Source organism: Prionailurus viverrinus, chromosome B1 (genome assembly GCF_022837055.1).
Source record: "Prionailurus viverrinus isolate Anna chromosome B1, UM_Priviv_1.0, whole genome shotgun sequence".
Classification (NCBI taxonomy): Eukaryota; Metazoa; Chordata; class Mammalia; order Carnivora; family Felidae; genus Prionailurus; species Prionailurus viverrinus.
The window spans coordinates 35,793,237-35,805,084 of record NC_062564.1 but is presented as its reverse complement, the minus strand read 5'-3'; the positions used below and the strand labels follow the sequence as shown (position 1 = coordinate 35,805,084).

Sequence of the window (11,848 nt, the reverse complement as noted above, 5' to 3'; positions counted from 1 at the left end):
CCCAGGCACCCCAGCATGACCCTCTTTGAAAACAATTCAGCAATACAGATGAAGAACTATAAAATGTACAATGTTCAAAATGGTATAGCCATTGTGGAAATAGTTTGGCAGTTTCTTATAAAACTAAGCATATGCTACCATTCAACCAAACAATTGCACTCATGGGCATTTATCTCAGAGAAATGAAAATTTTTATATATTTACTTACTTATTTATTTTTTGAGGGAGAAAGCATGAGCAGGGAAGGGGCAGAGAAAGAGGGGACAGAGGATCCGAAGTCAGCTCTGTGCTGACAGCAGTGAGCCTGATGTAGGGTTTGAACCCATGAACCATGAGGTCGTGACCTGAGCTGAAGTCTGATGCTCAATTGGCTGAGCCACCCAGGTGCCCCTTAATGTGTGTGTGTGTTGTTGTTGTTGTTTTTGAAAATTTATGTTTATACAAAAACCTGTACATATGTGTTCACAGCAGCATTATTTGTAATAGCCAAAAACCAGAAACAACCCAGATGTCCTTCAAAGAGCAAATAGTTAGGGGCACCTGGGTGACTCAGTCATTTAAGTGTCTGACTTCAGCTCAGGTCATGATCTCACAGTTAGTGGGTTCGAGTCCCGTGTCAGGCTCTGTGCTGACAACTCAAGAGCCTGGAGCCTGCTTCAGATTCTGTCTCCCTCCCTTTCTGCCCCTCCCCCACTCATGTTCTGTCTCTCAAGAATAAAAAAAAAAACATTAAAAAACTTTTTTAAAAAGAGCAAATGGTTAAACAAACCATATATACTCAGCAATAGAAAGGAACGAACTAGTGATACATGCAACAATTTGGGTAATCTCCGGGGAATTATGCTGAGTGAAAAAAGCCATCCCCAGAAGTCACATACCATATGATTCCATTTTTGAAGGAGTTCTACTTTTGAAGTAACAAAAGTATAAAAGTGAAGAACAGATTAGTGTGGGTGGAAGGAGGGAGGTGTGGCTATAAAAAGGCAACAAAAAGGGCTCCTTGGAGTGATGGAAATGTCTTATATTTCCACTGTATCAATGTCAATATTCTGGTTGTGATATTGTACTATAGTTTTGCGGTATGTTTCTATTGGGGGAAACGAGACCTCTGTTATTTCTTTTTTTAAAAAAAATTTTTTTTCAACGTTAATTTATTTTTGGGACAGAGAGAGACAGAGCATGAACGGGGGAGGGGCAGACAGAGAGGGAGACACAGATTCGGAAACAGGCTCCAGGCTCTGAGCCATCAGCCCAGAGCCCGACGCGGGGCTCGAACTCACCGACAGCGAGATCGTGACCTGGCTGAAGTCGGACGCTTAACCGACTGCGCCACCCAGGCGCCCCTGTTATTATTTCTTAAAACCACATGTATACCTACTATCTCAATTTGTTTTGTTTTGTTTTGTTTTTTTTAAAGAGTACATCTTCTTTTGGCCAGTTATCACAAGTCTGAAAAGTTGTCCTACGGAGGGGTGCCTGGGTGGCTCAATTGGTTAAGCATAGGACTCTTGATTTCAGCTCAGGTCCTGATCTCCAGCTGTGTGCTGGCAGCACAGAGCCTGACTGGGATTCTCTTTCTCCCTCTCCCTCTGCCTCTCCCCTGCTTCAGCTCTCTTCCTCTTAAAGTAAGTAAATAAACATAAAAAAAAAAAAAAAAAAAAAAAAAAAAGCTAGTCCTACGAATATAATCCAAAAGAAGAAAAAACATTAGATGCACCAGATGTTCACCACAGCATTATTTACGGGAGTGGGGGTGGGGGGCAACCTAAGCGTCCAAATAGGAAAATAGGCAAATCATGACATAGCCATTGAGAATTACATCAGTTATTTGATGCATCAAGAAAGAAATGTTATTTCAAAAGGAAGGATTCAAAATTGTAGTACAATATGACAGCTCTATGAAAGGGATTGTAATATTTTACAGAAGTTTTAAAAGTAGTATTCTATGTGGAATTGTAGCAGAAATGTTTTCCTTCCCTCAAACTTTCCGCAGTATTAAGTGATTTTTACATGGTTTGGGGGTGGGGAGAAGAACAGTAAAGGCATTTTTTTTATGTTAAATTACAAATGCTGGAATCATCATAAAAGTTCTTTAAATTCTTGCCTCCCAGTCGATCAACCTTCGTTTTTCAGGTTCCGGGCTTGGAACAAGAGTCCGCCACAGCTGCCCTAGCGCTGCGCCCACAGCCCCACTACAGGACCCCACCAGGAATCCAGGGAAGGGACACCCCCCAAGCGAGGGCGAGGCCGGAGCCCAGAGTACAATGACCACTCCAAGGTCATCATCGAGCCCGCAGCCGCAACTCGGCCGGACCCAGGGATCCTCAACTCTGAGTCCGGATCTCGCTCTCCGCCCCTCGCCCTGTCCGGAGCCGCGACCCCACTGCTCCCAGAGGCTCCGCCACGGCAAATCCCCATATTGGGTCGTGCCGTGCCAAGACCCCCGGACCCCGAGCTGGACGCGTCTACCGACTCGCCGCTGGCCAAGACCCCCGAACGCGGCACTGCAGGGTAACCTACACCCCTCTTCCTTTTTCGCCCTCTCAACCCAGCTTTTCCCGACTCCGGGAAGAACCGGGAAGAGAAGGCGGAGGGGAGCGAGGCGCCGCCGGATAAATACTGTGGCCCGGCCCCGCCCATCGACCTCACTTCCGCCCCGCGGCAAGATGGCGGCGCCCGGACCCTGCCACGCAGACTTCCGCCGGGCGGAGAGACTCAGGGCCGGCTGCGGGCCGCGTCGGAGGTGAAGTCGGGACGCGCCTGGTGTGGAGCCACAGCTCGGGGGCGCTGGGGTGCGTCTCAGCCTCGTGCCTGACCCGGGTCCTGGGCAGAGGGCTAGCCAAGCTCTCTAAGTGGGTGGTCCGGGGAGTCTTGCCACGTGGAAAGGGAGGGACGCACTGACTGGGGGGCGGGTGGCCACGTGGGCAGGGTTCCGCCCAGGGTCCGCGTGTCCGCCCCCTCGAGTGACTTTGCTGCCCCTTTCATCCTCTTCTCCCAGGCAACATGTCGCAAGGAAACGCCGCAGGCGAGCCGAGTGGTCCGGGAGGGCCCCGACCCCTCCTCTCTGGGGCCCGGGGGCTTATCGGGCGGAGGCCGGCCCCTCCACTTACCCCAGGTCGTCTTCCCTCCATCCGCTCCAGGGACCTCACCCTCGGAGGAGTTAAGAAGGTACCCGATGGCACCTTTCTAAAGAAACCCAACTACCTTGAATTCCAGGACCTGGAGTTCTACCGATGTTCACGTAGGGCCTGCCTTGTGCCAGGCGTGGCTTTGGGCCTAACAAATCTTGTCCCCAGACTTTGGCCAACAAATTCAAGGGAGCCTGCCCTACCTTTAAGTCTAGATACAGGGTACAAGATGTTGACGTGTTTCTTGGAGATGGCTGAAGGGCCGAGAATCCTAACTAGTTCCCAAGCAACTTGAGCATTGTTTATTTACCTTTTTTTATATGTTTTAGACACCTTTAAGAAACCATGGAAGCCAGCAGGCATAAATTTTGCCTGCAGTTTTAGAGTTCTGAATTGGCCGTGGATCCTAAGGGGCAAACTTTTATCTAGAGTGTAATGAATCCTAGGCACAGCATAAGAGGCTCTGTGACCTTTTCTGTTGTGTTTATGACTGTAGATATAGGGATACCCCTGAAATTGGGGGGTGGGGTGGATAACAAGCATAAAGCAGCCAGTGTTTGAAGACTTGTTTGCATTGGGAAATGCTGGTGGCAGTCTAAGGCTATCATCCATTTGTGAGTGCTGGCCTACTTCCTACTTGAGCCTTGCTGCTAGACTTCTTTCCTGTGATACTCAATGGTTTCTATAGCTGTTTGAGGACAAGAAGTGAGATTAGATAAATAAGTTTTAGAAATCCCGAGGGCTCTCTTTTCAGAGGGCAGAAGCTGAGGCTGCTAGCTTAATGGTTTTTGGTATCCTGTTCCGTAAGCCCACTGTTACCACAACATGCTGTTCTTCCCTCTTAAGTACACGTATGTCTCTGTAAATCACTGGCAACAGTGTGGAATGTAGAGTGGTAGTCTTGGTCCATACAAGATGCCCTTTGAGAGTTGTCATTTTTCTCTGTACTTTGGGATCAGAACTTACCAAATCAGTGACTCCCATATTTTACTTTCAGAAAACCTTCACCCCAAATATCATCAGTCGGAAAATCAAGGAAGAGTAAGTAGCTGGGCCTTCTAAAAACTTTCCCCTTATTTACTTGCTCTGAATTTCGGTCTTTTGGGAAATAACTAGGTATGTTATTTCCTCAGACATCTAAATGTGCATATTTAGTTTTTTTCACTAGTGATTTTCAACCCTGGCTCCAGGTGATTCTAATGTGCAAGTTTTAAAAAAATATTGATGCCTAGAAATCCATTTCTAGAAATGGTGATTTAACTTTTTTGCAATGCAACAGTGATTATTTTTTTACAGCTGGAGTTGAGAGCCATTAGTTTAGACAAAGATGTATCAGGTTTTCACTTATGTTCTTTTGTATTACAACCTTTTGCTTTCAGGCAATTGTAAAAAGTCCACATTGGGGGCAGTCTCTGTAATTCAGCGTTTGAGTTATAATTCTAATACAGTTCTTCTCAAGCAAGAAGGTAAAGCAAAGCAAACTGAAAGGATGCTGCCCCATCAGGTAGAAAAGGTGCTAGCTAAACTTAGTATTGGGTTCTGTTTCTGATACAGTTACTGGCTCTCTACTTATCCATTCAGGTGGAGGAGCAGAGTGGTGTGAGGAAGTAAGACCAATTCTTTGAGGTGGAGTGAATGAGTGGTTTTCCTTAATCCATTTTCTTTTCTAGGCCCAAGGAAGAAGTAACCATCAAGAAGGAGAAGCGTGACAGGGATAGAGACCGGCAGCGAGAGGGGCATGGACGGGGGCGGGGCCGCCCAGAAGTGATCCAGTCCCACTCCATCTTTGAGCAGGGCCCAGCTGAAATGATGAAGAAAAAGGGTACCAAGCTGCTGGGGTTCCGGGAGGAAGGAATCAGTGGATTTCAGTTCAGACTGCCTGAGAGAAGGGCAAGGGCAGTAAAATTACCTTGCTCCCAGTTTAGTTTTCCTTGCTGTTGGCCTCTTCCGTACCCTTGGTGAACTGAGTGATTTCCTGCAGGGAACTGGGATAAGACAGTGGATGTGTCAGACATGGGGCCCTCTCATATCATCAACATCAAAAAAGAGAAGAGGGAGACAGATGAAGAAACGAAACAGATCCTGCGCATGCTGGAGAAGGATGATGTAGGTACCGGCAGACTGGGAGGAATGGGCTTCTGGGGGGCCGAGCTTGGTGGCAGAACTCTCTGATGTCCTGGAAGCCTGTGAGCAGGAGGAATCTTCAGTTAGAAAAGGCTGAGGTGGGCTGCAGTCCACCTGTGTGTATGCTAGCCAGACCACGTGACCCCCTGTCTCTTCTCTGGTAGTTCATCGATGACCCTGGGCTGAGGAATGACACTCGAAACATGCCTGTTCAGCTGCCGCTGGCTCACTCAGGATGGCTTTTCAAGGAAGAGAATGAAGAACCAGATGTTAAGCCTTGGCTGGGTGGCCCCAAGGAAGAGGACATGGAGGTGGATGTACCTGCTGTGAGAGGTACTCTGTGTCCATTAACGTCTCATCTCCTTTCCTGTGGATGCCCCCCCCTCACCTGAATCCTCCCTAGGAATGAACCTCCCAGACTAATAAGCAGATCCCCCTCCCCCACGTTCTAGCTGTAAAATACATGACCTTACAGAGACTGTAAGTTCTCACTCACAGAGGGTTCATGCTTCCATGGATCTGTGGGTCAGCCTCAGATAATCCTTTTTAGGTAAGTCATACAACTCCTGGGTCCTTCTTCATAACCATAACCCTCCAGCTTCCTAGCTGAGTGACAGTGAAGCAGACAAGGATGAAGGGATGGGTACAATGAGAGGACGTAGAGGGTGGCCACTTGATAGCTCTTCCATTTGTTATCTTGGGCAGTTAAAGAGGAGCCCCGGGATGAGGAGGAGGAGGCCAAGATGAAGGTTCCTCCCAGAACAGCCAGAAAGACCCCAAGCCTTCCAAAGGACGTATCTGTGGCAGAGCTGCTCAGGGAGCTGAGCCTCACCCAGGATGAAGAGTTGCTGTTTCTTCAGCTGCCAGACACACTCCCTGGTCAGCCACCTACCCAGGACATCAAGCCTATCAAGACTGAAGTGCAGAGCGAGGATGGACAGATGGTGGTTATAAAGCAGGAGAAAGACCGGGTATGCTCAGGAGTGAGTTCTGTGAAAATGCGGGGGGACCAGGAAGGGAAACAGCAACCTGTTGGGGAAGCAAAAGTGTGCCACCCAAGCTGAAATGCCAAAATAATACACATTTGTTCTTTCTACCCATGAGGGGCTTGGGGCTTTGTACTTCAACCCCAATTACACGTGTTTACTTTTTACAATGAAATATTTTAAACATGTACAAATGAGAAAATGTCAGCAATTATGAATATTTTGTCCATTCGTTCATCTGTTTGCTTTGGGTTTTGTCGTTCAGCCAACGACAGGCAGCCTTGGGAAAAGGCCTTCTTGAGGAGCTCATTCTAACCTTTGCTGCTGCCTTCCTTTAGAAAAGGTTTCATCCATGAAGGATGGAGGAAGCGGCTCCTTACCCAGTGTCCATCTCCTGATTCTCTCCACAGGAAGCCAGGCTGGCAGAGAATGCTTGTACCCTGGCTGACCTGACAGAGGGTCAGGTTGGCAAGCTGCTCATCCGCAAGTCCGGGAAGGTGCAGCTCCTCCTGGGCAAGGTGACTCTAGATGTAACGATGGGAACCACCTGCTCCTTTCTGCAGGTGAGAGTCTGTAGGGGTTGGGGATTATCACATGAGAATCATAGGACTGAGTAATGAGCTGTTTGGTTTGTTTCTCCTCACTGTCTCTGTTGGTTGGCAGGAGCTGGTGTCCGTGGGCCTTGGAGACAGTAGGACGGGTGAGATGACAGTCCTGGGACACATAAAGCACAAACTTGTATGTTCCCCCGATTTTGAGTCCCTCTTGGATCACAAACACCGGTAAAATGAGCAGATGGAGGATGATGGTGACTGTGCCCACGGCTGCTGCCTGCTCCAGACGTTTTGTTCCCAAATCTGTGCGACCCAGAAGGGGCCTGTTTAGCCCACTCACTCCAGCCTTTGGCGGCCATTGTCCCAGTTTTCCCCATAGGGCCCACGTGGCTCCCTCCCACAGCAGCTGTGAATGGCACAGTGGCCTTCCCACAGCATGGATCCTGCACATCCTCGCTGCTGGGGGGGCTTGTCCCTTCTATTTATTTTTGTATTTATGTCTTATCTCTTCAAATGACTGCACCCTCCCCTGGTAGAGAGGGGAGGGTCTGTGGGAAAGCCCAGTCTCCTTCTCTTGCTGACTGTCTTGTTCTCAGGGTAGGAAGCGTAAAGACTGCTGCTGCTTTTGCTCCCTCCTCCTTCCCAAGAAACAGTGTTGGAGAGAGAGCAGGGAATTTTTGATTCTGGGACTCAGTGTGCAGTCCCAGTTCCATCAGTTACTAGCTGTGTGACCTTGGACAAACTACCTAACCTTTCTGAGCCTCATACTCCTCATAGGACAAAAATGAGGATAATACCTACCTCACAGGGTTGGTGTGAGGATTAAATGGAATGTTGTAGATGAAAATTCCTTGCACAAGGCCAGATATACACAGTAGGCACTCAATAAATGTTAGTTTCCCTTCCCTTTGCCTGAGTCTGTTTTCAAACAAAATAGAGGTTTCAAGAATCTCTTGAGAGAAGTGAATAGAGCTGCTGTATCTCTGCCTTCTTGCTGCACCTCCCATCCCCCCCTAGGCCCTGAGGCTCTCAAGGTATAGGTTCAGGCCCTTCTCTGCCCATTTTCTCCTGAGCAGTTAAGTGCTGCCTGTTCACTGTGGTGAGTTGCAAGCCAAAGGTTCTACCAGAGGTGAAGTCAGAGACTCCTCCCAGCTCTCTACACTTGCCTTTGGGTGACATCATGGTCCCGGGACTCCTTCCTTCTATCCCTCAACTCCTCTCCCCTATCCCCCCAACTCCTCCAATAAGTAGCAGTACTCTTTTGACTTCCATTTAAATATTTCCCAACAGAATCCTGTGACCACTCAGAATTATAACCACACTCAAAATACTGCTGAAGAACAACCTCTGATAAGACAGAAATTAGGATTTATTGAAGAGCCGCCTCTTTGACACTTGACAGATGACCTCCCACTTCAAAGCTTTGAATTTGAGAGGCCCCCCTCTACCTCCTGTCCTACCGTCACCAGATCTGCATCTCAATCCCAGCTGGCCACAATGGCCTTTGAGTTCATGGGTCTGTGATCTTGTTTCTTGTACCAGGTCATTACACTCTTGAACCTTCCAGTGTAGTTTCTGGAGGAGCAGCTTCTCTTCCCTTGTCCACAGGCTGGGTTTTTTCCCTGGTTCAGTGGTAGGAGACATCTTTGGGATTAGGGAAGGCTGCTCGCAGCAGTGTCTGTGATTGTTAGATGCTGATGTCACAGCTCCCTGTTCACTGTAGTGAGGTGCTAGCTATAGGCTATACCAGAGGTAAAGTCAGAGACTCCTTCCAGCACCCTACAGTTACCCTTGGGTGACATCATGGTCCCAAGTTGAGAGCTTAGCCAACCACCTCTGGAACAGCGATGGACCACACAGGCTCATAAGAGTGCCTCCTCCTGACTTTTAGGTGGTTCCAGAGGTTTTGGATGGATATACATTCCTTTGGTCTCACCTTTCTGTCCCTCAAGTCTGTTTTTTATTCATGACAGCTGGGGTTTTCCTGTCCTGAGCCCCTCAAACTGCCTAGCCAGCAGGTATGAGGGGTGATTGAACATTGCCCTTTCTGTAGCTAAGAGGTCACATGAGCTCTGTTGGTAGTGTTGCTCTGGTGTCTTCATTATAAGGGACAGAAGTCTTCTGTGGAGGCATATACCATGAAAGTTCTGTTTTGTCTAACGCTGAGTTTTTCTTCTCTGGGCTTCAGTGCTGTCTTTTAGATAGCTAATGCACTGCCAGTGGGCCTCTTGTAATTCTGTTTCTCTTCTGTTTCTTTGGTTCAAAAAATCTTCTGCTTTTTTGGGCTAACTCAAAGGCCTTGCCTCCTTAGCTGTTTGGTATCTTGCAGTCTTTAGCTCTTTGACTTCTAAGAAAGCTTGAGGAAGAGTGTGTACCACTTTCACATTATTCATTTCAAGTATCTTAGCGATTGAATATTATGATCCTGCATCAGAGTCCCCATGACCTGTCTCTATATCCCTGGTGTACAGATTGGAGGTCATCAGTGAAAGTGTGGAAAAAGATGAAGCAAGTCTGTTTTTTTAATTTTAGAGAGCATGTGCAAGTGAGGGAGAGGGGCAGGGAGAGAGGGAGAATCCCAAGCAGACTCCACACTCAGTGCAGAGCCTGACACAGGCCCAATCCCATGACCCTGGGATCATGACCTGAGCTGAAATCAAGAGTGGGACGCTCAACCAACTGAGCCACCCAGGCACGCCAGGTCTACTTTCTTTTAAAAAAATTTTTTTTTAAATGTTTATTTATTTTTGAGAGAGCGCTAGCCGGGGAAGGAGAGAGAGAGAGGGAGACACAAGATCCCAAGCAGGCTCCAGGCTCTGAGCTGTCAGCACAGAGCCCAACATGGGGCTTGAACCCACCAACTGTGAGGTCATGACCTGAGCCAAAGTCAGACATTTAACTGACTAAGCCACCCAGGCGCCCCCCCAAGTCTACTTTCTTGACCAAGCCTCTGAAGTATACATTTCTACCAAGAAGTACATGCAAATAAGGAGAGTAAAAAGCCTAGAGTCAAGTTCATAGGTGTGAGTCCAAATGCATGCAAATTTATTACTACACGCATCTGCGTGTAGGCATTTTGTTACGATTCTAAAAGAGAGAGCTATAGACTTGTTCATTTTTTAACTGTAAGTGACACAGTGTAGGCTTTAGAGTCAGGGTTGGGTTTTAATTCAATTCCACCAGTAACTTTGGGGAAAATTGGTTACCCTTCCTAAGTTCAGTTTTACTCGCTTTCTATAAAAATGAGGTCATAGTAGACTTTTAATAGGGTTGTTTTTCAATTAGAGCAAACATAAAGCGTTTATTTATATATGTGCTGCTGAAGCGAGCACCATAAAGCATTTATTTGTTGCCAGACAGAAAAGTGTTTCTTGCAGAATGAGATTGGCACAAGTGTGACAGGAAACTGGGCGGACAGTGACATAAGCAATAAGGATGTTATCACCTGTAAGGAGAAGTCTAGAGATAAATGGCTCCAGACTTGGGCGGCAGCCAAAATGTTATCAAGATTTTTCTTAGATCCTTTGGTTTTGCTAGCCTCAGTACTGCAAAGTGGCTGCTACACAATGTCATTTCTTCAAATAACCGTCCAAAGACACAGCAAGAAGCAAAGTAAACAGCAGTAAAGGAACTTTCTCCTCATTGTGCTCTTAGGGAGGAAGTTCCTTCAGAGGCCCAAAGAGACTTGCCCCTGTGTCTCTGACAGCTGGGCCACATAACTACCCTAGGATGGGGCACTGACCAAGAGGGATGGGTAGATCAGTTTGTCTCCTGGCCTTTGGCATCCTGTTACCTGAGACAGAGTTTTGTTAGTAGGGAAAAAGCAGCAATGATAGAGTTGAAGTATATCTAGGTAGAATTTTTTAAATGTTTAATTACCTTTTCTTCTAAATAAACCAGTTTTAACATTTTAGTACACGCTCTTTCAGACTCTAAAATTGTGTATATTCTGGATGATGATATAAACATTATACTGTCTTATGTGCATTATCTTGCTTGAAAGTATATATAGTTGTTTGTTAATGAACATCTTTTACTTAAGATACATCTGAGGTAGGGGAGTCTGGGAGGCTCCGTCAATTTAGTGTCCGACTTCGCTCAGATCATGGTCTCATGGTTCGTGAGTTCATGGTTCTCTGCTGTCAGCGTGGAACCCACTTCAGATCCTGTGTCCCCTCTTTCTCTGCCCCTTCCCTGCTCGTGCTTTCTCTCTCTCTCTCAAAAATAAATAAACATTAAAAAAAAAAAAAAGATATGCCTGAGTTAGCTGAACGAATTAAAGACAGGATCTTTTAATCCTGGACTACCCCTATGGTCCAGTTGAACTGATCACTTAACACTTGGCTCTTTAAAGGAAAAGAGGCTTAATTCTAAGGTATTATGCACAATTGCCTGTTCATCCTGTGCTTCTGCTGCCATCCTAGTGCAAGACACTCACGGTTTGGGCTTTTGCCCTCTTCAGATGGCTGTAGCTAATGATAGATGTGGTATTAACAGCTCCTCTTGGACATGGTTCAGCTGCCAAAGTTCTCCAATAGAGGATAGGGACTGGAGTGCAGCTGGGTCTCAGGGTTATCCTCAGAAAAAATGGAGAGAGAATCCCAACTCTAGTAACTCCCTGTGTGGCCAACTTATGACTTCACTTTTCTGAAGCATTTCTTTCCTTCCCTTGTGTTAGAGTAGTCATGGGTCCAACTCCACACAAACTGAAGCAGGGGTTGGGATTTCTTCTATTTGTCTCATTTACATCTAAGATCTAGTCAGAAAAAATGTAGTCCTGATCATCATTGGCCTGACAACTGTATCTTGTGTGTTTTTCAAGGTTCAGTGGAAAAATAAAAACCATTCCAATTATTCTTTTTTTTCCAATTTTTAGTTAACCTACAATACAATATTAGTTTCAGGAGTAGGATTCAGTGATTCATCACTTCCATACAACACCCAGTGCTCATCATAACAAGTGCCCTCTTTAATACCCATCACCCAGCTAGTTCATCCCCTACCCACTTCCCTGTATCACCTCTTGGTTTGTTCTCTATCTGTAGGAGTCTTTTGG

General features: G+C 46.7%; 1 protein-coding gene across 1 annotated transcript; it reads left to right on the top strand.

Annotated features, from left to right (window-relative positions):
* Positions 1-2,661: 2,661 nt before the first annotated feature.
* POLR3D (RNA polymerase III subunit D) lies at positions 2,662-7,697 on the top strand. The gene is made up of 9 exons (XM_047857490.1): positions 2,662-2,792; positions 2,999-3,168; positions 4,126-4,169; positions 4,799-4,950; positions 5,110-5,234; positions 5,417-5,585; positions 5,958-6,223; positions 6,649-6,801; positions 6,902-7,697. Exons 2-9 carry the CDS (start codon positions 3,004-3,006, stop codon positions 7,022-7,024), a joined length of 1,197 nt encoding a protein of 398 aa, XP_047713446.1. The 5' UTR covers positions 2,662-2,792; positions 2,999-3,003; the 3' UTR covers positions 7,025-7,697.
* Positions 7,698-11,848: the final 4,151 nt, after the last annotated feature.